This window comes from Hippoglossus stenolepis, chromosome 12, assembly GCF_022539355.2.
Source record: "Hippoglossus stenolepis isolate QCI-W04-F060 chromosome 12, HSTE1.2, whole genome shotgun sequence".
In the NCBI taxonomy this organism is placed as follows: domain Eukaryota; kingdom Metazoa; phylum Chordata; class Actinopteri; order Pleuronectiformes; family Pleuronectidae; genus Hippoglossus; species Hippoglossus stenolepis.
Genome location: NC_061494.1, coordinates 20,292,457 through 20,320,404, shown reverse-complemented (window position 1 = coordinate 20,320,404; position 27,948 = coordinate 20,292,457). Strand labels below are relative to the sequence as shown.

The 27,948-nt window shown below is 43.2% G+C and overlaps 1 protein-coding gene across 1 annotated transcript in view; it reads right to left on the bottom strand.

Annotated features, from left to right (window-relative positions):
• Nucleotides 1-27,948, bottom strand: part of slc30a6 (solute carrier family 30 member 6) — a 40,129-nt gene that overhangs the window by 6,327 nt on the left and 5,854 nt on the right. Inside the window, exons 4-10 of the mRNA XM_047342369.1 lie at nucleotides 25,866-25,950; nucleotides 14,506-14,548; nucleotides 13,915-13,980; nucleotides 11,184-11,264; nucleotides 8,759-8,794; nucleotides 7,244-7,338; nucleotides 3,323-3,371 (exon numbers count right to left, since the gene is read on the bottom strand). Of these exons, the coding sequence (XP_047198325.1) occupies nucleotides 3,323-3,371; nucleotides 7,244-7,338; nucleotides 8,759-8,794; nucleotides 11,184-11,264; nucleotides 13,915-13,980; nucleotides 14,506-14,548; nucleotides 25,866-25,950 (455 nt within the window). The remainder of the gene's footprint in view (nucleotides 1-3,322; nucleotides 3,372-7,243; nucleotides 7,339-8,758; nucleotides 8,795-11,183; nucleotides 11,265-13,914; nucleotides 13,981-14,505; nucleotides 14,549-25,865; nucleotides 25,951-27,948) is intronic.

Sequence of the window (27,948 nt, the reverse complement as noted above, 5' to 3'; positions counted from 1 at the left end):
GAGTGAAACAAACTCAAGAGCATCAATGCAGGACCGTGTGCGTCTCCTGCTCTAAGCTGCGGCTTGCCTCAGCAACGAATCCCCGTGTTTATGTTTGTCTTTAGGATTAGGCCTTTAACCCGATCACACCATCATAATGGACTTTAGGAGATGCCAAGTGGAGTTGATGGGATCATTCTTGTTTTGTTTCTAAGGTCAACAGCGGGTTCAAGCTCTGAAGAACCTCTGCTACGTCTCCTATTCTTCTACAGTGCGAACAGGAAACTCAGGTTCCCCCTCTCAAATCGTCTCTCGTTAAAAAATATTGTAAAACTGCCCTAGAGGATATTTGTGCCTGTTAATTCATGATCAGACAGAAACAGGTGATGATTCCGGCTCAATGATGATCCGTAGAAGACTCTGGATCATTTCTTCTTCTCACTCAGGAAAACAAGCATCTCAGGTTGGAAGCAGTTTTCATTATTGATTCATCTGCAGGTAAATTTCTCAACCAGTAACCATTTGGATAATGACCAGTCTGCGGTTGATCTCAAACATCTGGCTTATTATAAAACCCCAAACAGAGGGCGGCTCCGTGAGCGCCCACTCAGCTCTGTGTTCCAGGAACCAATGAGTTTCCAGTGAAGGCTTCTCTGAGCACATGGGCCCGGCTGCGTCAGACCGAATCTCTATTACGTCAAAGGTCAGTTACCGAGTTGAGCACAGTTACAAACACGGAGAAGAGCTGTGATGCCTCGATGCTGGAGGGTGTTCGTCATTAGATTATGTATAAAAATTACAAGACATGTCAACACGTAATTAATGTCACACTCGTCACACAGAGATTCACATGTTCACATGATTCACCAAGATCCCACTTTCCTTTCTCATAATGACGGCTGCGGATGTGTGCAATCACATTTTTTATGAGTCACTATGTATTTTACCATCTTCACAGTTACACAACAGAAGAACTGATTTGTGAAATTAATCGAATTAAAATAGACAAAAAAATAAATAAATGTATTAATCATTTCGTATTAATATATAAAACTGAAATACGAAAAGAAAGAAAGAAAAAAAGAAAGAAAGACAGAAAGCCCACAGATCTCATAATCTCCATCGATGCATTGATATAATTTGACATGTGACCTTGTGTGTGTGTGTGTGTGTGTGTGTGTGTGTGTGTGTGTGTGTGTGTGTGTGTGTGTGTGTGTGTGTGTGTGTGTGTTAATCCAGACAGAGAGCGAGGATTAGAGCAGAGAGGAAAACAATCACTTGATACTCTGTCTGTTGGCTCCACACTGGACTCAGTGATGAACAGAACAGGAAAATAAAAACTGTTGATGAGAACTGAACTGAACTTTGTCTTTATATCGTTTTTTTTTTTTAAACTTTAGAATAAAATAAAAGCACTACACGAAGGCAAGTGAACGAACTGTTTCACATCTCATCTGATAGATTTGAACAGTCAATATCACCTGAAAATTAAGATGAAAAATTAACGTTTATCTCTAGAAATGTAATTCGTTTTTTGGATAAAAGTCACGTGACGAGAAACAGAACCAGGATTTGATAATCGTCCAAATTTGCTAAAATGTATCTGTGTCTTTCTCTGTCTTACTCAATTTTCTTCTTTTTAAATCTATGTCTTTTCCCCACTGGCATTTTTCACACAGTCTCACACACACACACAGACACACACAAACACACACAAACACACGCACACACAGACAGACACACACACTCAGCTCTGGCTTCTGGCTGGTGAGGTCGACAGAGCAGCCTGCTTTATATAACCCAGACCCAGCTGAGGTTAAGTGCGGACAGGCCGTTACAACACAGACAGTAACACACAGTCAAGGAAACACAAGGGAATGCACATACACACATACACACACACAGACAGACACACACACGCACGCACTGAGTTAGCAGCTCAGTTGGTGCAGGTTACTCGGGTAGACAGCCTGGAGAGTTGTGCAGCAGAACTGAGCTGTAATTGGCTGAGAGTGCAGAAATGAACAGGACGTCCCAGCCTAGTTTCCACTCTTTGACTCAGTGTGTGTGTTTGTGTCTGTGTGCGTGTGAATACGAGTGTGTGTATACAACGATATGTCTATGTCTACCTTCACTCATCTGTTAGGGGGTTAAAGGGTCATTGTTAAATTTAGCTTTAGCAGTTAGCATCACGGGCTGGACAATGCAGTGTCCTCAAAAAGACAGAAATACATCTCTGTGTGTGTGTGTGTGTGTGTGTATGCTGCATGCATCATCCATTTGAGCTGCGATAATACACAGCGGGATGTAATATTCATGACAAAAGTCACGACACTGAGCCTCAGTCTGCAGTAAGAGTTGGTCTACAAGTTACCATGACGACGCAAAGGAAGGAAGGAGTCTTGACGTGTGGACTCGCATAACGAGCAACTCTTTGAATAAAAGCTTGTGAGAATACAGCGAGACATTGTCCAGAGAATTCACCGCGAGCGAGTGGACACGTCAATGATGCATCTGACACATGACTTCACACGACTGCCGGCTGCTTTAGGACCAAGTGCAAGAAGAGCAGGTCTAACAACATGGCCACTGAAGTCCCTGGGTAGCTTGATATCTTTAATTTGATATCTTTAAAACTTATAAACTGATATTTCTGAGCTGAATGTGTTCACACGTCGCTCTGGTCCACAGGTTTAATAAGTTTATTATCACAAAACCCACATAAAACCTTATTTTAACTCTCTCAATCTAAATATTGACGAATCACGCTGGTTTTCATGATGTCATCTGTTCCACTTTCATCCTCACTGGTTCACAGCATCCAGGAATTAACCCGACCTGCTGACCTGAAAAGTGAGCACCTGAGAGGTGATCAGGCTGAAATCAGGGCTGGAGTTACAGAGACCTTTGACCTGCAGGGGGAGGTGGGCAGGGGAGTGTGTGTGTGTACTGTTTGTGTATTGTATTTGTGTGTGTCACTGTTCTCTGGGAAACAATAAGAAAACTGATCTTACACATGTTTCTGAGAAGCTCAATCAATGATCAATCTGTTTCCCTGCAGCCGCAATCAGACCTCACCCGACCCCGTAACCCTGAGACCCCCCCACGCTCTCCAATGGTAACCTTTGACCTCAGAGGACGGCCATATGTGCCTGCGCACACAAACACCTGGACGCAGATTGACAGTGTAAGCAGTAACACATAGGACGGACAATTTTAGCAAAGTCAGGAGTGAGTGTGTGTGTGTGTGTTGACTCAGTGTAAGTGGATCCTTCCTGTTCAGACCTGACATCAGCTGATGTAGAGAGAGAGAACGAGAAAATGACTGAATCTGTGCTTTTACCTTCGACTCAGATCGGCCACATGTTCCTGAAGCCAACTGCTGCTTGCCGCTAGAGAGACAGAGAGACAGAGAGAGAGAGAGAGAGAGAGAGAGAGAGAGAGAGAGAGAGAGAGAGAGAGAGAGAGAGAGACTGTTAATGTCCATCACTTTTCTACACAAAACAACAAGAGACACAAAAATCTAACACATCTCCTCCACGGCCTTTGGAAGTGTCTGGATTGAAGGCGTCTCCAGGAGGTTTCAGATTATTCCACCCAGCACATTTTTTCAGTTTGCTGCAGTGTTCAGACACAATATTACATAACTTTACCTCAGTCCCTTTTCATTTTTTATTAAACATAAAACCCTTTTGGTTATTATCACCAGCAGACCCCACACTTATCAAAATATGGAAGCGACGTATTTCTTCTACACACAAAAGAGCGAAAGCTGCCTGCAGAGGAATCTCATGTTAAAGGAGACATGATGTATTTTTCAGTGTTTCCTATTAAATATCAAAGTAAGAGCCTTGCAGACGTTGAGCCAACACTGTGTGTCCTTGTATCATATATTGTGTAACACAAGATGTTGTCATGACTTTATTAACCAGTGGGAAAATGTCCACATTGTAGAATCAATAACGGCATCTTGTTTTCAGGGGGCAACATGAACAGCTCCGGGTTTCTTTCCTTTTATTCTGCTGAGCTCTGAGTCTGAATCTTTCCCCCAGTCACACAGAACCAGACTCTTCTGACGCAGCGACCAGTCGACCGTCAAGAGCAAAGCTTTTTAGTTCAGTGACAAAACCGAACACATCTCACACATTATTCTCCTCATGGGGCAGATTCAGGTCTGAACGCAGCCAACGGTCTGGAGAGAAGGAGAGAGACGGATCATGTAGAACAGGGCGAGTGTGCAGAGGACGAAAAGTAACTGCGCCATCGTCCTTAACGATTAGAACTCATTCTAACCATTAAAATAAAAACACAGATAGTTCTGAGTAAACCAGTCTGCTCCTGTTTACTGTGTTTCGACTGCATCAAGTCTAAAACAGCGTCAAATCTACATTTTGGGAAATGTTTTACAGTTATTGTGCCCTGACAACATGTTGTGAGCGTTTCCTGCTGCAGTCTCTGTGCACGGGAGGAACCATGCGTCTGTCTGGGTTCTGCAGTTGTTTCATAAATCATGCATCTTGTATTCACACGTCACAGAATCATTCTTAAGATCTGTCATTTAGAATTTTGAGCATTGGAAATTTGTATCGTCGCAACGGTCAACAATCAATCCGTCTATTTCAAAGCAAAAACAACATATACAAATTAATAATAAAATAACAAGAGAAAAACAAAAATGAATTGAAAGGGCCGGGAAGAGAATATTTTTTTCTTCATTAACAGATGAAGCTTTTCTTCTGATCGACTAATTAACGAATCAACCAGATGTTTGAGCTCAAGTAAAGTTTACATTCTAATGATCAAAGTGATGGAAAGTGAACTTGTTCATGTCCCAGATGAAGAACACAGACGTGACTCTGAGGAACTGACTCTGGATTCAGACGAGACGAGAAGAGAAAACATTGTTCTGCTTCAACGCTGCGTTAAATATTAAGTCACACAGCTGTTTTCATTTCACAGCTGACTCCATCAAGTCTGTACGTTGCATATTTAAACATCAGACACAAACTGCTTACAGGGTATTAGAATTACCTGATTTTAGTTTTAAACACAAACTCCAGCCTCAGTGTTTGTAGAGATGAAGGATAGAAACTGTATTTATCTATACCAAGGACCATAGAGGGAGGCAGCAGATCGCCCACTTGTGTTCAAAAAAAAGATAAGCGCTCTCGCTCCACCGCCGTCCCACCTTTAATGTTTGACGACACAGCAAAGCCTGAAGGCTCAGTGTCGGGTCAAAGGCCCTTCACATCCCATCCTGCTCAGACCTGAGTGTGTGTGTGTTAGTGTGTGTGTGTGTGTTTGTTTGTTTGTTTGTGCTAGCAGGGTGAGTCAGTCTAAACAAACATTTTAATGGAGTGACTTATTTATGATCCATGTGTGCGAGGAGGACGTACAATGTTTGTACGTGTGTGTGTGTGTGTGTGTGTGTGTGTGTGTGTGTGTGTGTGTGTGTGTGTGTGTGTGTGTGACTTTGTGTGGTGTGTGTGTTTGTGGAGTGTGTGTTGGCATGTCTGTCTGCCCGCCTGGCCCCCTGGCACACTACATTACCACTGTCTGGAACATTGTTGCGTAATGCACTTTTAGTCTCGCTCCGTCAGAGAGTGAGTGTGTGCGCGTGTGTGTGTGTGTGTAATGAGTGAGAGATATAGTGTGTGTTTTACAAAGTTAAGTGCCTGTGTGTGCGTGTGTGTGTGTGTGGTTTCACCCCCCCTCCCATCCCAAAATGTCAGATGTTAAGTGATGTTGAGACTGCTCTGAACGCAAGAGCAGACAGCTGACACACACACACACACACACACACACACACACACACACACACACACACACACACACACACACACACACACTGACCTCATTCATCAGTAGACTGTTCGTACAAATAGTGAGTCAGCCCGAGAGGAGAGGAAGGGAAAGAGGAAAAGAGAGGAGGAATAGGAAGAGGAGGAGTAGAGGACAGGAGAGAACAGGAAGAGGAAGAGGAGAGGACAGGAGAGGAGAGGAGAGGAAGAGAAAGAGAAAGAGGAAAAGAGAGGAGGAAGAGGAGCAGTAGAGGACAGGAGAGGAGAGAGAGGAAGAGTAAAGGAAAGGAGAGGAGAGGAGAGGAAGAGAAAGAGGAGAAGAGGAGGACAGGAGAGGAGAGGAAGAGGAAGGAAGAGGAGGAGGAGAGGAAATGGGATCAGAGGATAGGAAGAGGAAAGAAGAGGAGAGGAGGGAAAGTGGAGAGGAGAGAGGAGGAAAGGACGAGAGGGAGAGGAGAGGAAGGGAGTGAGAGGAGGAAGTGAGGAGATGAAATCAGTAATATACTTCTCCTCTTCCACTCCTGAACTACTTCCTGTTTTTCTGTTTGTGTTTTCATACGTGTTAATGACAGAACATCTGGTTCTACATGTTTCTATATACTGTGAATACAAATTAGTGTATATTAGAGTGTGTGTGTGTGTATGTTGGAGTCTGTCTGTATTAGCAGTAGACTGACTCTCAGTGAGGTTAATATGTCCCGGGGTCGACATTAGCCTGGTCTGACCTCCCTGTGGTGTGTGTGTGCGTGCGCATGTGTGTGTCTCCACTGTCTTGGTGTGCTGCATATTTGTGTTTGCATAGAGTTAGCACAGAGTGTGGGTCTGTCTGATTGTGTATCTGTGATTTTTTTGCCCTTGTAAAACAGTTTTGATACCGATCTGAACCTCTCTGGAGCATTTTGAACATTTTAAAGAATGCAGTTTAATCAGAAACACGATGTTTATTTGACCCTCGGAGGGAAACACTGACCAGTCATCCAGTTCATATGTTTGCATCATGTTTAGTATTAATACCCGTTCATAAGCAGTGTTGCATGTCAACTCACACGTCATATTTTCTATCCTGTGCTGCAAAAACACGCCACCGATAATCTTTGGAGAATAATTTGAAAAAACGAATATGTTTGTATTTTAAAACCACACAAGCGAGTCTGATTTTATAACTTTCTGCAATTAGGAGGAGACTAACCTCTGATCTCTCTGCTGCCATTTGTGATTTATCTACTGGCACAACAGTGAATAAGCGTTTCATTTTACTTCAGTAATCCCCCCCAAAATAAAACAAAAGCCAAATTGTGCCCGTTCCCCAGTGAGTGCGAGGATTAACAAACCTCCACCGTCCAGAGGAGGAACTCGAAAGACACAAAAATGGCTACATCCACAGCACTTCTTTAAAAACAACTCAGGTGCGATGGCGTCCTAAGGCAGGGGCGGGTGGGGGGGGGGGGGGGGCATGACTTTACCTTCTGAGACGTAGGAGAACGGCTTGTTCCGGACAGACAGCAACGTCAACAGATTGAAGAAGAGAGCGACGAACGTCCCGACCAACAGACGGCCGCTGCAGAGATGAAACATCAGAGTTTTACACTGTGTGATGATTAGTTAATAAGCATGTGAATCAAACCCAATGTAAATGTAACCATGTGATAATCATGTGGGGACACTGTGAGTGCAGTGCATTGTGGGACATGTTCATAGTAACAATAATTATGTTTCTATTTAAGTTTAGATTAGGAAGTTTTGCTATATATGCATCTTTTCCATACTAATCTTACAAAATTCACGTCAACACACAAATCTCTGCTCGCTAGCGCAAAAAAAAAAGAGCACACACACACTCACTCTCTTCAATACACTAATCACTCGGGACAATCCTTTTAAGAGCCTTTAAATTGGTCCAAACAATCAGCGGGACGTGAGCGGCTGCACGACGGTGAGCCGCAAGTACTGGATGATAAACCCCCACCCTGACCTCACCCCCCCACCATCATAGAACAGATTAAAGTGTGTGTGTGTGTGTCTGTCTACCCAGCAGACACCTGTCCTGTCCCTCTGGTTAGCAGCCGTCTCTCATGCTGTCCGATCACATCCGTTCACAGAAGAGAGAGAGAGAGAGACGAGGAGGTGAGGGGGGACAAATGGGGGGAGGCGGGGGGTGGGGGGGTAATCTCGTCACGGGAGACAGGTTTAAGTTTCTCTGTGTTTTTGCTTCTAAAAGCCAACGCTAATCTGTTTCATAATGGAGAGAGAGAATGAGTTCGAGCATCACAGGTGACGATTAACTCAGTCGACGTCTGGAGTCTCCGCATCGGGCGAGAACCATTTCCCGTCGTCGCAGCAACGATGTTTGAACTCAAAGAGTGAGGAAACGTTTGTGTTTTAATAGTTTGAGGGAAGTTTATTCAGTAAAACAAAACCTCTCGACCTCCGTCTTTGTTAATTGACAGAGCTGATGTTAACCTGAGGTGTGTTTATCAACTCCCCCCGGTGTAGAGACGGACAGACACACACACACTGTCACAGTGTGAACTGAACAATAACCATGACTCTGTCAGTCAGTCTGACTCTTTGACTCACTGACACCCTGTGTAATTCTGTCCGTCTGGCGTCTGTCTGACCCAAGTGTTTAGGACGTTCTGTTCCGACAACAGCTGGCACCCTGTCTGTGTGTGTGTATGTGTGTGTTTTAAAAGGGACACACAGGAGTAAATCATGTTGTATCTGTTTATCTTTTCCTCACAGATTCAATGAGCTGTTTGAGGGTTAAGACTTGGTTTTAGTGTAAGAAGTAGGTTTAGGTTAGAGTTAGGCATTTAGTTGTGATGTTACGGTTAGGGTAAGGGGCTAGGAAATGTATTATGTCAATGAGTGTCCTCACAACTAGAGAGACTGTGTGTGTGTGTGTGTGTGTGTGTGTGTGTGTGTGTGTGTGTGTGTGTGTGTGTGTGTGTGTGTGTGTGTGTAGGGGTAGTACTTACGTGTGGACCTCAGGCTGCTCCATGAAGCGCTCCACACTAACAAAACAGAAACAAACACAGTCAACAACACAGGCCAGGTGGGACTACTCCGTCTGTGCACGAGAGTGTGCACAAGAGTGTGCACGAGAGTGTGTGTGTGTGTGTGTGTGTGACTGAGCCGGAGAGAGTGATCAGGACAAATGAAACGAATGAAAGGAGACAAGGAGCGAACAGAGAGAGAAAACAGGAAATATATCAACACACACACAGTCTTGAGTCCTTCCTCTGTGCTGCAGCCCTACTGTGCCATTCATGACATTCACTGTACTGCACCAGCAGAGTGTGTGTGTGTGTGTGTGTGTGTGTGTGTGTGTGTGTGTGTGTGTGTGTGTGTGTGTGTGTGTGTGTGTGTGTGTGTGTGTGTGTGTACAATCTCACTCATGCAGAGAAATGTCAAAACAAAGACAACTGCTCAAAGACAGAAATGTTCACTTTGTCTTCATGGTCTTTGCACCTTAATAAAGTAAAACAAGTAAATCATATAAAATTAAATAAGTAAATAAAATGTATTAAGTTAAATTAAGTAAGTTCAGTAATAAAATAACATAAGTAAATAAAGTAATTCGTTTAGTTAAGAAAATGATCAGTGGATCGATGACACTTTCCATCAAGATGGATTTCTTTTTCCTCAGGTGAGACAGGTGGAGCTCTGTGATTGGTCTATCTGTGGGAATGCTGCCTCTGGGTTGGATGAGGTGATGAGTTTTATGGAAGTTTGAAAAGTTTGTTAAATGTGATTGATTTAGATGAGCTGGTTTAGCTTATAAACCATTTAGTTATATATTTATATTAAAATTTAAGCTGTATGTATTCAATATAGAGTAGGTAGTAGCCGAATGGTGAAATAATCAGTTAAACAAAAGGTAAACATAAGCGAACTCTTCTGTCCCTTTGACCTCGTCCACTGACCGAGTGTTAGCATCGTTAGCCATGTTTTAATCCGCCTCCATGTTTTTAAAATGCATCACTTTAGCCTGTCGTTCGAGTCAGTTTAAAAAGCAGCTTAGCAGCAAACACTGTCAGATGCATTAACGTGGACTTTATGGGTAGAGGCAACTTGAGGTCTGATTTAGAAAAGAAGTTCAAACAAAGTTCTGATGATTTTAAAATGACACCCGCCAGCCAATCAGAGATCAGCATTTTCTGCTGTCGTAGAAGGGAGAAAAATAAACACAATTACAGTCACTAAGCTGTCGCTGTCGCACACACACGGGAAAGTGTGAGTCGGCATAGTGCCAACTGCTTAAATGTGGGTGTGTGCTTTCATTCTGGTTAATTCACCCTCCCTTCCCTGAGAACTGACCGCAAGACAACCCCACACTGGCCGCCTGGAGCTGTGTGTGTGTGTGTGTGTGTGTGTGTGTGTGTGTGTGTGTGTGTGTGTGTGTGTGTGTGTGTGTGTGTGTGTGTGTGTGTGTGTGTGTGTGTGTGTGTGTGTGTGTGTGTGTGTGTGTGTGTGTGCGTGTGCGTGTGTGTGTGCGTGTGTCACAATGACAGAGCCAGGCAGCGACACTCCCTCAGACCTAAAAAAAATCAGTTCTCTCTCTCGCTTTTAGACACAGACACACACACAAAAAAACACACTTTGCTATAGTGTGTTGTGTTATCCCCTTTAGGCATCTATGTGTCTTTACATGTAAAGTTATTGAATCTTAAAAAGGCTAAAACATGTCATCATTTAGATGTTAAAGTGCGTTTACACAAAACTGTGAGGAAGCACTTTTCCAATAATATGTAGGTGGAGACTAAATTAAACGTAAACATCTCTTCAGCATTCAAATATTTTCGTAGTTTTCAGAGCTATTCTTTATTTCAGAAACATAGAAAATCCTATATCGAAACAATATAATTGACAAAAGTACAATAAAGACCATGTTGTATGTAGAGGGGTTTGGTAGATCAATAATAAAATATAAATATATATTGATTAAATACATATCGATAATTATTTGTGCAAAATGAAACTGAATATTATTGCCACTGAGTTGTAAAACATTTTGTAAAACACGTGCACATGGGGTCTAATTACTGCATTTTCTGAATGTTTTGCAGATAAAGCCGAGCGGGAAGCACAGGAACAACATGCACCCTGTGTGGAGCACAGTGATGTCGTGAAACTAAAAACATAGACAAACTCAAAAAGACACAAATGGAAATATTTTGTGTGTTGCTTTGAAAATATCAACTCTTTTGTTGTGTTGAGTCACACGAAGAAAATAATTGAAATTTTAATTGAGAGAGACAGAGAGCGTGAGACAGAGAAAGATGTAGAAAAAAAACAAAAGACATGCGATGTTTGTAAAAAATTCTCAGTTAGATTAATTTACTATTCGTGTTTCCAGAGAATCTGTGTGTGTGTGTGTGTGTCTGTGTGTGTGATACACACCTCTCCTTCAGGATGAACAGAGCTCCCAGCTGGATAAGAACAGTGGAGGCAAAAACAGCCAAAACCTCGAGTCGGTCAAACCTGCAGAGAAACAGAAAGACGCCGTCGTTCACACAGAGTCGGACTCACCAGGGCTGCGTTCAGACAACATGCAGCAAAATGTTTATTTAAACGTAAACATGGTGCGTTGAACACTGTTGGGATACGCAAGTGATGCAACTACGGCAGCTGAGAAGGTGATTCCTGTCGTTTTTTGTTGAAGAAATCTCTGAGGTAGATGAGTTGAAATATGTGTTGAATAAAACTAACTTGATGTTACAGTCTCTGTCTTTTCTCTGTAGAGAACTTTAAAATCCATTGTGTCACTGTCTTGTTAATACAGCGGCGTTTATATACACGTTGTGGCTGATTGGACAACACCTGTGACACGCCCACCGAACCAGAGAAAAGGAACCTTGAAACCCGTTGACACCGTTTAGAGGAAAGATGTCGTTCAACATGGAAACTGCAGCTGTCGGACGCCATTCCTCCCCTTCCACTTCCTGCGTGTAACCTCTAAATCCCCTTCCTTTTACAGGAAACAATAAAGATCAAATATTTTGATTTGGCAGCCGCACAGTCGACATTCGTCTTTTACCATTTCCACAAACCATTCACTTATTTCACAGATATTTGTCAACTCTCAAGAAGATTCTGCCTCAATATAACTTAAAGGACAATTCAACTGAAGCTAAATTCCAGCTTTAACAACATAAATTCCTCATAGCGTGACCTGGAAAGTTGTTTTTTCTCTTACTGTCTATGTATGTATGGAAACTGAAGTCATCTAAACATTTAAAAACAGATTGCTGATGCAGAAATGAGCAGAAGCATCTTTATTATCTAGCTAAATGACTGTTTCACGGTATGTCTCTAATTAATTTACATTAAGTGTTAAAACTGCATCAACGCTAAAGAGGTAAAACGAGATGAGGGCGTGTCCTCATTGTTCTTCATCTAAAAAGATTTTGAGTTGCGTTACATAAAAAACACGGGGACAACGTTAACAAAAGCGACAGTGTTGGGGGCCGACGAGCCGTTAACTGTTGCTGAACCTGTGACCCGTCATAAGGTCACAGGGTCGATCCTGTTGCAGTCTGTCCAGTCTGATGATCAGCTTCATCTCAGTGAGTGGTCCACTGGGCTTACAGGGCTTAAACCTGACGTTGGCGGTCAGGGATCAGATGGGCTGCCCTCCGCCTCCTCAGACGCCGCCGCACCACCACAGAGTAATACCAGTAAACTAAAAGCTTGTGCCCGAGGCCAGTGAAGAGCGTTATGGATTAATGTGAACGAGATGTGACCATATGCAGAAAACAAGGAAAGGTGACGCGAGGACACAGAGGAAGCTACACAGATAAAAGCTGCAGTTTAAGTTTCACCGAACTGATGCTGGAGGAAATCAACAACACTGACATTGTATAAGGTGAACAGTGCTCGGCCAAATTATTTTCTTATTAAATGTGAAGTTTCTCTTCACATCTCTTCATGAAGCTAAAACATCTCAGGTGCAGACGCTGCCATCTGGAGCTTTTGACATCATTAGCAGTCAGAGTCATGGAGTCGTACCGAGGTCCCGCTGATAGACACCAAGTGACCAGGGGTATAATATATACAAAATAACTTATAACCCCACTAATCAGAAACTTAAAACGTCTGAGCGTGATAAGAACGACAGAAACCATCTCTCAAAGTCCATGTCCCACCTGCTAACATTGAGGAGACCTTTACCGCAGCCAGCCTCAAGGGGGCAATGGAGCTGATTTGGCTTCAATCAACCGACTCAAGACCGGAAACTAAATAATGATTTGACATTTATTGTATTATTTTTATTGTAAATGTTTAAACCCTTCATCTTCAGATTAAAGTTGATGCACGGGAACATTTCCAATAAATGTTGCACCTTTAAGACGTTAGAAGATGTAAAACTGGAAAACTGCGGCTGAGGCACTGATCTGTTCCTAAAAGTCCATTAGGACACACACACACACATAATACGAGAGCCAAGTGAAGCTGAAAAGCAGATTTCCATTTGATCACTACTCTTCAACACCTCAAGGTCAGAGGTGACCTGTCAGCTGACACACACACACACACACACACACACACACACACACACACACACACACACACACACACACACACACACACACACACACACACACACACACACACACACACACACACACACACACAGATGTAGCATCGACAGTAAAGCTTCTGTTCCTGTCATCTGAATCAGCTGAGCAGCTCAAACTCACAATCATCGTCCAACTCAAACACACGGCTAGTTTAGTGTGTGTGTGTGTGTGTGTGTGTGTAACAGAAAGCAGTGAATGACATCACATAAATAAATAAACAAACGCAGATGGAGCTATGACTGAAAAGCGTAGTATATTGACCCACACTCACTGAGCACTTTATTAGGAACACCAAACCGACACTGGGTTGTTTCTCCCTCCGCTCACTAACACACTAATGTTCCTTTTTTGCAAGAAAAACTGCAATATTCGTATTTTTAATTGATAGACAGAAAATTAATCTGCAACTACCTGTCTCAGCTTTCACTCTTATTAAAACGTGTCACACAACTCGTCCACTTCCAGTTTTCAGACAGTTTGGTGTGCATTTTCGTACCAGCTCACAGCCGCAGTGTACAAAACCGTAAAACATATAGTAAAAGTGAACTCACCCAAATGAGTAGACCTGACTGGGTTTCTTCATGTTGACCCAGGAGCTGATGAGACAGGTGATCAAACTGCAGGACACACGGAGGAGATGGAGGAGACAGAAGGAGGAGAAGGTGACGGCAGGGAAAGAGAAGAGCAGGTGAATGACAGAGGGATGTGAGACAGAGAGAAGACGGACAAGAGAGCGGCACATAAGACGAGAGTCAGTGAGGGACAAGTGGCAGCGACGTACACAACACACAGGTCAGTTAAAGTTCACGTCTTCTGTATAACTCTATACTTTCAATCAATGGACAATTATAAGATATTAGATACTCTAGTCTTTGAATGAAACTTGTCCAAATTAATCCACAGTTTCAAACCCAGAGGGACTGAATTTATTATCACATCTCACAAATAAAACAGGACATCGTCACATTTGCGAAGCTGCGATCAGCTTTTTGCTCAGAGAGGAACATACATTATTTATCAGGTGTCACTAATTAATACGTTTCTTTCTGCTCTGATGCACATTTGTAAGTGCAGCGACACTCAGGCAAGAATTTACATTTTGAAAAAAACAATATACAATATTTAAAATATTAGACACTCACCTAAAGAGGTCGAAGATGGTGAGGTACGTGTAGGCGGTTAAAGCTGAAAAGACAAAAACAGAGAAACAGAGACGATCACAACTCAAACCCTGAGAACATGAGTGCAAACATCAAACTTTATCTACAGGACGTGACTTGACGTGAACAAACAAACAGGGGTGAAAACATAACCTCCCGAGGTATCAACAAGTTTCAGTTTCGTCACATTATCAGACTTCAAAAACCCACTTGTGTAAAAAACATTTGTCTTTTTGTTATTTTCCTTAGATTCTGAATTGTTGTACTTTCAGTGACTCAGCACATTCAGACTCTTCGTTATCCAGTCAGAGTCATAAATGACCTGACGAGTGTGTCGGCCAATGAGCTCGTCTGCGAGCCACTGAGTCAGTCATTCATTTTTTTTTCTAATTGGACAGAATCTTGGAGAGCAGCCAGTCCGACACCAGGTAAGAGTCAGTTAGTGGGCCACTTAGTCAGTAGGCCAACAAGCCAATTAAATCATCAGTCAGCTAAAGAGAGATTCCAACTGGCCTGGTTTAACTACTCAATGACAACCTGTCTGTCTCTGTCTGTCTGTCTGTCTGTCTCACTGTCTGCCCGTGTCTCTCTGCCTTAATGCCTTCGACCAGCTTTCTGTAATCAGGCTCCGCTGTGGGGGATGAGGCGAGCGGATTAGAGCGGCTTTGTGCTGAGAGGAACATTTTGTTTCCCCATCACCGGCATCCATGTTGGCCAACCTGACGCCATGTAATCCTGACAGGGAGGCCCGGAGAGACAGACGAAAAGTGAGAGAGAGAGAGAAGAGAGAGAGGGACAGACGGGAGGACCCAGACTGAGTGACGGATCGACAGCGGCCAGAGAGAGAGAGTGAGAGAGTGAGAGAGCGAGAGAGAGGATGGATGGATGGATGGACTGAGAGACAGAGGCAGATAGACGGGTAGTGAGGGAGAGGTGAGGAGAAGGCAGACAGACAGACAGACGGGATGATGGGCATTTCGAGAGACGGGCTGATAGAGGGAAAGTGGATGACTGAATAGAGAGAGAGTGAGAGACAACCCACACCACTTGAGAGAGAGAGAGAGAGAGAGTTATTGAAACCAATGTGAGATATTGAATCGGTCCATTGGGCCGTTTATCCTCTATAGCAATGGGCCAACAAAATAAGTGTGCCCTCACGACATTGCTGTAAGGTGACGCTTTAAAAGCTGCGGCTCGAACATGTAACTTTGAGCAGGATCTCTCCACAGGAATCAATGAGGCCTGACGTCGTCTTGTTGTGTCGAATTAAAAAGCAGCAGACGATAAAAGCGATAATAATACAAACGCTGACATCACAGTGACCCTGAAACAGGCCCGACCAGATCAATACGCCCCACCCCACCGCTGAGCTCAGATAGGTTTACATACAGACCACAACACACACAGACACACAAATATAACCTGGTTCAATTCCTTTATAAATCTCCTGCTTACAAACACTGACACCCAGAGGATATGATCCGAGAGCAACAAACAAAACACACGAGACGTTATTCATCTGTAACACACACACACACACACACACACACACACACACACACACACACACACACACACACACACACACACACACACACACACACACACACACACACACACACACACACACACACACACAGCAGTATATATGATATGTACACTAAACAGAAGTACAAGAAACACAAAACATACACAAACACACAGCTGCCCCACAGGACCTGAACTCAACACCCAGAACAGTATGATGGATTAAAAACCCTGCGTTTGTTTTTCAGAAACAATCGATGGAGAGGAGGAGAAGAGAGAGAGAGAGAGAGAGAGAGAGAGAGAGAGAGAGAGAGAGAGAGAGAGAGAGAGAGGGTGAGCAGAGGAAGAAAAGAGAAAAAGTTTTGTGTCTTGCACAATTTTGTCACTATCATTCCTTTTTTCTTTCACTGTTTTTCTCCTTTCATTTCTTCTGTTAAAAATGTCCTTTAAATCAGCAACAATGGGACAAACATGGAGAAAGAGGAGTAAGAGATGCACGAAGGAGAGAAGGAAAGGGTGAGAGTTTAAATAGGGAGGGAGGGAGGAAGGAAGGAAGGAAGGAAGGGTGGATAGAGAGATGAGAGAGGAGAAATACGAGCAGGAGGATGAATATTTAATGCTGTCTGCAGAGGGGCAGCCCAAACACACACGCACACACACACATTTATCAGTAGAGTTAAAATTAAAGAAACTTAATTTACTATAAAGCTACATAACGTTTAATTAAAACTTAAACGTTCACTCAACTGCATCAAAACACAGTTAGAATCTTCATGTGTCCAAAATCTACCAAATCTGAAACAAACCCTCGTAAACCTTCATTGACCAAAGCTCACGTGCATAAATGAGACCTGAACAAAAATGTGGTCGAACAAGACAAACCCGAAGACGGAAAAATCACAGTTGATGCTGAGAGGGTGTGACACACTTAAAAAACACATAGTATGAATATTTTGACAAAAGTCAAACATGACCAGTGCATGTTGATATTTAACTATTTTAGTTTTGATCCAAGACTGTCGACGATTAATTTAAATCATCTCTTGGTTGATTTTGGGCAGTTTTTGGGTCAAAAAGTCTGCCAGGTCTTAAACAAACTCACTACACACAAACAAACACACACACACACACACACACACACACACAATATGTGCCAACCACAGCAAATAGCAGCTTAGTGTCATTGGTTCCGGTAAACAGTAAACTGAGAGGCAGCGGGTCGTGGTGTCAGGTCAGCTCCTGTGTGCTGCAGATGTAAACTAAAAGCTTCTATCGAACGCCTCAACTGCTGCGGTGAGGACGATCCCCGGAGGAGGAGGAAGAGGAGGAGGAGAGAGAGGACAGGGACAGAGACGGAGGTGAGGAGGGGGAGCAGGGGATGGAGTGATGTAAGAAGAGGAGGAGGAGGAGGAGGAGGAGGAGACAGATGAAGAGGAGACAGGGAGCGCTGCCCAGCGCTGACACTGCTGACCATCGATGGCGAAACATGAGAGTGAAACTGAGGACTACAAACACACACACACAAAATTACACACCTGACAGACACACACTCGTACTCACTGTGGACATGAACACGGAACAAGTAATCACAACACTGTTTATTAATATTAACATGCAGACACACACACACACACACACACACACACACACACACACACACACACACAAATGAAGTTATTGTTGGCTACAGATTATTGAATAAAGAAGCTCACAGACGTTTACTAAGTGTGTCCAGTTCTTAAGTTTAGTTGGTTGTATTATTTATAAAATGATCCTCTCTAACATTTTATATTCTTATATTTCTGCCCCAATGTTTTGATTTTCAATCCATATTTTATTTAGGTTCGGACATAAAAGACGACTTTTAATTAGACATGAAGAACAATTAGAAAATGGTGATTTGAACTGGAGCAGTTACTAATCTCATTGGGAAGGAACACATGTTTAAAACCCTAATTCTAAAAGATTATTCGAAACGTGTTAGGTACACTTTAAGAGTACACATACACAAAAACCAGCCTGTCCAGAAGTGATTAACACACACACACGCTCCCTGATGACCCTGGCCCACCCACCCACACACACACAGATATGATGAGCGGCTCCTGTCGATATGAAACCAGACCAAAGCTCCATTTATGAGCTAGAACAGATTCTCGTGTCTCCACGTGGGATTTTCGAAGCATCTGGCAGTGACATGTTAAACCAAACACACCCCTGTCCGCTCCGTCTTAATGCCCCCTGTGCCCTGACCCTGGACCCTGCAGAGACCCCCCCCCTCAAACCACGCGGAGGATAATCAATACAACATCATCTGTTAACCCTAAACCACCGTCTTCAAACTAAGCGCGGGTATGTTGAAGGAGCTCCTGCATTTAATACGTTTCAGAGGAAGAGACGGTCAACAAATGTAAGATTGGACGTGACGATTAAATACAAATTTAAGATAAAAAATGTGATGATCTTTATTGTCGGTCTGAGCGTTTGACAGTCGCACAATTCGGAGACATTATTGGTGTGATCGAGCAGATGTGAGCTGATCACACACAGTAACCGTTTGTGTGTGTGTGTGTGTGTGTGTGTGTGTGTGTGTGTGTGTGTGTGTGTGTGTGTGTGTGTGTGTGAGAGACTGTACCGAGGGCGCTATGGGACGAACTGCTTCACCAGCTGTGTTCTGACACACAGGAACACCGAGGCCCTGGGGACAACACACACACACACTTACACACACACACCCCTCATATACCACATGGCAGTCTTCATATATTCGTGAGGACCCTCGCTGACATAATGTGTTCTCTTGCCCTGTATTGCAACCTTAAGCATCACAATTAAATGCCTAACCCTGACCGTTTACCCTCACAGTAATCTAAACTTAAATATAACCTGAAAACTGAGCCTGAACCATCAAACCAGAATCTGTCCATACAAACACACAAAAACACAGAATAATCTCTGGATGAGAAGCTAACAAACTCATGGATATGCACACAAATGCTGCTACAAAGCACAACACAACAGCCCAGACAAGAGAAGATTAAATCAGATGAAGAAAACCCATCTTCATATTATCCGCCTTGTTCTTATTACGTAAACCCAACAGTCCTTTTATATTCGGATCGGATAAAAATTACAATCGTAAAATGAATAATTTTATCTTGAATCTCATGTCACGGTCATAGAGAAATGACACATGAACAGATACAATAAAGTAGTTAGTGGAATTTAATATTCTGTGCATATCTTCTATTCTAAAATAAAACTGAGCAGAGAAGGAAAAATTAAAATATGAAACACACACACAGACACACACAGACTCACTTCCTAACACTGGTGGATGAGGAGAACAGAGACAAGAGAAGAAGGATAGAGAAGGAGGTTTGTTCATTCATCTGAGGAACAGACACTTGACCTGGTTTCTCAGCTGGAGACACACATACAGTGAAAACACACACAAACACACACTTTGTGTCAGACATATTGGATATCTTTACCTTATAGTCTCTAAGGCTATGTTTTAGTTTTAAAAGTCATCACTGTTTCTACGGCTACACCTGGTGTCCACGTTACTCCAGAGTTTTCCAGCCTCTAAATCAGAGACTTCTGTAAACGCTGCTGGTTTAATTTTAGTTTGAAAACTCCAGGGTTGTGTTTCAGTCTGAAACCAACAGAAACGGAGACTTTTGTAAAGGATGATCATGAACGTCTGAAAGGGTTCATGTGTTGGGGAGCAGGGTTTTTAAATAATTAGAAAGTTTTCTTATTACTTAAGGGCTTAAAAATGAGGGGTTGAATGTTAAAAGCAGTCGAGATGGAAGACGGTTTGTCCTCCATCAGCTGGAAGAAGACGAGGACACAGGAGTTCAGGTGAACGAGTCAGACTGAGGTGAGTGACAGGAGAGAAAGAGCAGAGGTGTGTGTGTGTGTGTGTGTGTGTGTGTGTGTGTGTGTGTGTGTGTGTGTGTGTGTGTGTGTGTCTGAGTCGCAAAAGAGAGGGACAGAGAAGGGTTTAAGTGTCACAAAGAGGAGGATTGTGTGTGTGTTGGAGTGGAAAACAAGAAAACAGACAGACGGATGGACAGACACAAAGATCCCTAAAATGCTGCTGTGTGCGCTTGTGTGCGCGCTTGTGTGTGTAATGTGTGTGTGTGTGTGTGTGTGTGTGTGTGTGTGTGTTTGGGGTCCATTGAGACAAAAAGCTGATGTCTGAAAAGCTGCCTGAAAGCTGAGCCAGTTGTCCACTGCACAATTTGATATGGAAGCGCAAACACACACACACAGACAGACACACACACACAGCAGGTTCTGTAGAATCATCATCAGCTTATGTTTCAGCAACAGTGCAACAACGACTCTGCTTCAACAGCACTTCAACACACACACACACACACACACACACACACACACACACACACACACACACACACACACACACACACACACACACACACACACACACACACACACACACACACACACACACACACACACACGAGCCTGTTGTGTTCAGTAAAGTGTAACAGCAGACACTCATCGCTGACTCCAATAAAACGCAGTAGATTTAAACATAGAATCAAAAGCAGTAGAACCAAATCACAACTAATAACTACTGAATATATTACTGATAAATCGATCTATACTAACGATTTAATTACGAAAGGTGTAATTTCCAGTAGTAAACCCATCGTGTTATCACAGTTTTAGTAGCTGCAGAAGCACGTTTACTGCCCCGTGTCCAGCAGGAGGCGACATTCATTATCTTTAGCAGCTAAAGAGGTGGATCCATTTCTCAGGTGATGGTGGAGACGAAACCAGAGCGAGAAGAGAGAGAACACTGGACTAAACTTCTTCAGGTGAAGTGACATCACTCGTTTTATTTAATCAATGCTAAGGATTCTCTCCCATTGATGTGTAAATGGGCTTTTACCATTGACTGTACATATTTAAGTGGACGTAGACTGTGGGTTCAGAAGGAGACCAGCAGGGGGCGACTCCACTGGTTGTTTCTATAGAAGGCTTCTTCAATACAGCATGATGTTCAATTAGGAAATCATGATCCATTTAGAGTCAGTTTCAGAGCACAGTGGTTCCGTAGTTACGTCCCAGAAGGTCAACGATGACTCACAATAAAAGATCTGTAGATTTTAATCACAACAGACACATCTTGTCTCACTTCACAAATCTAATTTGTGAGTCTACACCATAATATATAAGAATTAATATCATGTACATACAGCCATCTGGTCACACAAACGTATGTTCATCTGCAGTCTGTTTATTATAATCTCTTTCGTCAGCTTCACGGGTCGACAGAGGGTTAACCGCCTCACCGCATTCATCAAGGGATGCATAGATGCTATACCGCTCTGTGTGTGTGCTCTTGTACAGATATCTTTGTGAGGACCATTTTGAGCCTACAACCCACAGAGCGAGGACCTTTTGGCCGGTCCTTAGCCCTTTTTTTTTTAAGGGTTAGAATTAGGTTAGGATAAGGGTTAGGGTTAGCATTTAGTTTGGATGGTTAATGTTAAGGTTAAGTGCTATGGAATGCATTATGCCAATGAGTGTCCCCACTAAGACAGATGTACAAACATATGTGTGTGTGTTTGTGCGTGTGTGTTTGCAAACATAGTGACAGGCCAGAGAAGAACATGGGATTGTGTGTGTGTGTGTGTTTGTGTGTGCATGTATGTATGTATATATGCCATAGTGTGTGCATTTACACGTCTGTTAAGCCGTTAGACATGAGCTAATGGGGCCAGAGCTTCGTGCACGTGTGTGTGTGTGTGTGTGTGTGTGTGTGTGTGTGTCCGTGTCCGTCCATGCATGCAGTAATGGCATGTACAGTATGTACTTTACATATGAGGCTTTGTCTGCATCAGTGTGGCAGTTGCTCTAGAACATGGTATTAGACTTGCAAAGGGGGGTCAACGGGGTGTATGTATATGGTGTATGTATATGTGTGTGTGTGTGTGTGTGTGTGTGTGTGTGTGTGTGTGTGTGTGTGTGTGTGTGTGTGTGTGTGTGTAGACAGACTTCTATATGGGTTATGCTTCATTTAAACCGGAGGCAGAAATTCACTGGAGGCGTTGGATGTACACATTATCCAACCGTTCCAAATGACCGACACGTTCTGGAATAAACAACAGACGCTGCAGCAAATACAACTTCAAGCAAAAAGACCTGAATCGCTGACTTATCTAAAGATAAACTGAGTAACAATTTAACACAATTATAATAAACTGTAACCACTAGGCTGCGCAGGTTTAATGTTTCAGTGTTTGCATGTCGTCTTCTGACCTTCATTCTGAGGAAGCTGCTGAACAATCACAATGAATAAAACAGTTTAAAGGCACGACGCAGCGAGCACAGAACATATATACTTCAACCTAGTGTGCACTAAAATCCAGGGAGGATTTTTCAACAGAGAAACAAACACACTAAAAACCATGAAAATACAAAGGGACCACTGTTAAACTATATTTAAAGAATGTGGGATGTAAATAAAATGTACAAACACACAAGATCGATGAAAACCCAGTTCACAGCATCCGGATTCTAAAGATTTTGGCCTCATCAGTGAGAGGAAGTAGAGATGCTTTGTCCATCTTTATTTACAGTCTATGGTGTCAACCTGTGAACAAAATATCTGTGTGTGTGTCCTCAGTCTAATGAGGTGGAAGACAAACACTGAACGCTCCACATCACCACGATCTTTAGCCAACAGCTAAGGACACAAAGACATCTCTCTGCGCACACACGCACGCACACAAACACCCACACAGTGCCTTGCCATGCTAAGATACATACACCCACACACACTGTGGTCAGACTGTCTGTGTGTGATTGACTGAATGAGAATAATGAGAGTGAACCTTGGTTCGGTTTGTTCATGTGTCAGCAGAGTGAGTAACACTCTCAGGTCCTTCAGCCAATCACATGATAAACACAGTTACAACACAGGCGAGGCAATGGGCACCAACTCAACAGAACCTCAAGCCGGGCATACGCTGTTCGATTCAGCCCGTTTCTGACCAGATTTTCGTATTTCAGCTTCATCGTTTGTCGTTCAGATGATTTACGTGTGTAGTGTAAGGTGGAATTTAACAACATTTCTAAAGTTGAAAGTGTCTGAGCAGCTTTAACCCTGTCCTCTGTGCTTCATCCTCAACTTGCTCTGCTCATGATTTTGGGATGAAACAGTTAAAAACATCCACTGGTTAAAAGTCAAGTGATTCATATTTTGTTATTATCTCAGCATCATGAGATCTGAACCTGTGAAGTCACAGTAGCTTCAGGGAAGTGCAGTGAAGCAGCAGACACTAAAGAAAGCGGAGGAGACTTAAAACTCGGGGAAGAAACTGACGGACAGAACTGAGACTGGGTCGCTGTCTGTCTGCTCCCGTTGTTCCCATCGGGGGCCAAGTATCGACGGCGGTGTCGCCTTCCCACGTTTGCTCGATACCTCTGTCCTCTGTTTCCTGTCTGCACGACACCCGACGCCACCGCTGTGTGTGTGTGTGTGTGTGTGTGTGTGTGTGTGTGTGCGCTGCAGTATTTGCAGGCAGAGTGAGTGAGGAGTAAAGTTGCATGTTGTTCTTCTCTTGACAGCATTTTTCCTAAATGATGGAATCCCTGAGAGGATTTAAAGTTGGTGACACAACTGTGTATATAGATGGACGACATGACAGCTCCACAAAAAGTGAAGCCAAAACATCTGAACAGCCCCCCGGGTGTCTGGCTGCAGTTTAAACCCCACCTCCTTCATGTTAGCAAATGAGACATGAACCAAACTAAAAGCAGACTTAAGAAAATAAATTACAAATATAAATTTTTATTAGTTATTTGATGATATAAAAATGAGCTGAGGCTGATTGAGCGTGTGTATGTGTTGAACCTTGATACCAGTGATCCACTCAATGATCACGACCAGTCTGACTCGCAAAGTTCAGAAAGCAGCGTTCGTATCCGACTTATTTTTGCGTAACGGGAGGAAGTGGAGACATGTCGTCCATCTTTATTCACATCAACACACACTGCGCAGCTGTTTCACTGCACATCTGTATGAGAATCTAACCTGGTTTTCGGGCATAAAGACGCTGAAACATATTCAAGTTCGCAGTCAAATTGATGCCGACAAATATTCACACACAAACTTACCTGTTTAGTCAAAGACTTAATGTCCCTCAGCACAACCTGAATTAAAAGTGACACAACATTTAACTCCTGACTTCAACATTTTTTTTTGATAAGGCCTCAAAAAAAAAAAACTGACGGCGGAAAAACTGACTTCATCAATTTGCACTTTTCCAACAGAACTTAACTTTCTCTTTAACCTCAAAATCTGCCGTGGCCTTGCATACCTGCTTGTGTGTGTGTGTGTGTGTGTGTGTGTGTGTGTGTGTGTGTGTGGTGGTGTGTGTGTGTGTGTGTGTGTGTGTGTTTTTGTGTTCTAAATATTGCATGAGCTTGTCACATCGTCCGGAGCGAAGCCGATGGACAGCTCAGCTGAGGCAGAGAAATGGTTTTAAGTGCTGCTGCTCCACATCCACAAACACACACACACACACAAGAGACCAACACTGATATTTATGGAAGCTGGTGACAACCAATATTTCATACATACATTGAAAATCTTTAGAAGTGTCAGTGATGTGTTTCCAGTAGAGAAAATCATTTTCTGCACCAACACTATCAACACAACTCAGAATACCAACAACAACAGCACACCAAGATAAAAACACACAACTTCTCATGTGCTAAAGGTGGAAATGACCTTAACCACAAAATAAGCAGACTTACAAATGACTTAAATTACAATCAGGATAAATTAACACACCCATGGCTGCAGTGGCATCTCTATCCACTCATAAAAACATGCAATTACGTACGTTGAACACTAGGGGGCGGAAACGGTATGAAACGGAACTACGGACAAGAAACAAAACTGTACGGAAATGAGATGTAGTTATATAACAGACTCGTTAAGACCGCAGTGAATTAAATATGGGATCTATGTGAAGAACGACAGACATGAAGGAATATCGGAGTCAGAATTACTAACACCTGCTCAAACCTGAAGATTCACATTATTAAAGTTTGAGACTGATTTTAGACTTTTTTTAAGACCCCTGCAGAAACCATGTTGAAAATGTTCTAAATGTTTTGTGTCCAGTCGTCTCTGCTCTGCTGTGTTTGTGTTCAGAGGGAGATAAAAAGAATGTGCTTGTCAATATGACAGATGTGTTCTCTGTGTTGTAGCGCCAGCGGCTAAAGACATGCTGTGAAGGACTCTGTTTCTTCAACATGCCCTTTACAGTGCCATATTTTGACTGAGGTGAAATACCCACCCCCACCCATTTAAAAACACACAGCAGCAGTAGTTGTTGTACGATCAGTCTGGGCTCCTGTGGTGAGACGACACTGCTAACACACTTCCTAAAGACTTGTCTAAAGCTGCGCGCCACACAGCACACACACACACACACACACACACACACACACACACACACACACACACACACACACACACACACACACACACACACACACACACACACACACACACACACACACACACACACACGCGAGTGTAGAAGAGTGTGTACCTGTCAGTGTGTGTTTACTGTGTGTAGACAGGTATCTCCGCCGGTTAATGTCTGTGTCCGAGTCTCAAAGAGGGGTTTTTTTCTTTGTGTGTGTCTGCTGCCATCAGTCTGTGTATATCTGTGTGTGTGTGTGTCAGTTTGCATGTGTCGATCTGTATCTCCCTCTGTCTGTGAGTTTGTTTTGTGTGGTTGTGTGTGTGTGCTCACCCATGCTGTTGGTGGAGCTGCACCACATCAGCAGACAGCCGGTACAGAGCAGGTTGAGTGATCCGAACAGCAGGATCCTCCATGACTGAAAACGACAGCAAACAAAATCACTGTTAAACAACAAAAACACAAGGAGCCGAGAGTTTCGACCTTTGGATTGAGGTCCAACACAGGATCCATCATATGGACAAGCAAATATTTTTTTAATGACTTAATGATGATAGGCTGAGGAGAGAGAGAGAATAGTTTGATGTGTCCGAATAAAACCGAAATGAATATAAACCCTCAGATGAGACTCAATTGAAGCAGCGATGAACAGAAATGTCTCGATTGAAAAGAGAAAGTTGTAGAAAACACGAAATACTTTCTAATGATTCATGTGGGAAAATACTTTTTAACTGTTCAATAACAATAACGTAGTCGTGTGTCTGAAAGTTAGTTTGGTTCATTTTGCCTATGAGCTCATTAAATAGACGTCTTTATAGAAAGAGAAAGATCTCAGACACGACCCTGGCGTTAAACTTTGTCACTGCTGTCCAGGCACTTCACAACCTGATGAACATTACTGTGAAGATTCAGGAAAAAATTCGAAATGGTTTCCGATTTCTACAGGAAACCGAGTGATAATGATTTCAGGCGCACACACAGACTGATGGACGTTGATCATCGTATGTCCCTGCATTATTCTGCTGTGGGAATAAAAAGGAAACGGGGACATTATCCAGCAGTTTCTAAACACGTCCTCCTGAACAGGGTTTCCCTGACAGTCAGCGTCCTGTGACAGCCGCTGATTAATCCAAATCCAAACCTACAAACGGACGGCGGGCAGCCGGATGATGCATTAGTGAGTTTCCTGCCCTGCGGTCGACCTGCTCTGCCAGAGATTTGGGTGAATTCTCTGACTGGACGAGGCCTCGGCCGTGTGGCCTAACATGTTCACTACAGTCTGAATCAGTTCATCACAGAAACACCAGCTCAGGGGAAGGTCACATTCAGAGCACGTGAGAGCAGAGCAGTGGCTCATTGCTGTAAAAGAGCAGCTCTGTGGCCCAGTGACATCAGCAGGTCAGAGGAAGTCCAATTATTTATTTTACATCTTCACACTCGGAAAACAGAGAGAGAAATGAACCGTAGAGGAAGACGACAACAAATCTGAGAAACTGAAACGATTCAGGGACTTCACAGCTTGTTCCTACACATTAAACCGAAAGACTGTTGTGACATCCAAATCATATATGAAGACATTTATACAAACTATTAAATTCTTTTGAGACATTTCATCACTTGCTCACTGGGAATTTTCCTGTTGTATTCTCACATGGACATTTTACCAGGGGGCTGCAGGAAAATTTCCAGAAAATGTCAGGTCTGAAAGCAGCACTAGAGAGGGACCGCCGTTATGACACAACAACAACAGATATTCTCTCAGGAAAACGTAAACACGATTGGTATGTGTAACAAAGACAAGTTCATTTTACTTCATAGAATCTGTTTCTGAGCTCATTCAGCTCGGATCTAACGCCACCAGCCAGGACATGAATTAAACAGGATTATAATTAAAGAAAAAATAAAACCTTGAGTCGTACGTCAACCTCTAAGGGGAGAAATATAGTGTGTGGGGGTGTGTGTGTGTGTGTGTGTGTGTGTGTCAGTAAAGAAGAAAAGAGAAATGGAGCAAGGGAACGAATGTATGCGAGTGTGTATGTGTGTGTGTGTCCTGGCCTGTCACTTTGTGTTGGAGTCATATGCCGTGGTGGGGAACGCCGAGTGCTGTGAAATCTACAATTACTATGGTGTGCTGTGTTATGACAGCACTGGGGCGTCTGGTGACAGCACTAGCCAGCGACAGGCATGGGAGACCCACAGTGTGTGTGTGTGGGTGTGTGCATGTATGTGTGTGTGTACATGTGGCCGTGTGTGCAAACAGAGAGACAGCACTCGGCCCAAAACATTCCCAACCCCCAGCGCCTGGGGGAGAGCGTACGCTTGTTGAATCTTGACGCTTTGCTGCCCCCGTCTGTCCGTCAGCAGCGTCACCGAGCAGTCTGGCGGCATGACGGCGTGCCAGCACAGTGAGGGTACA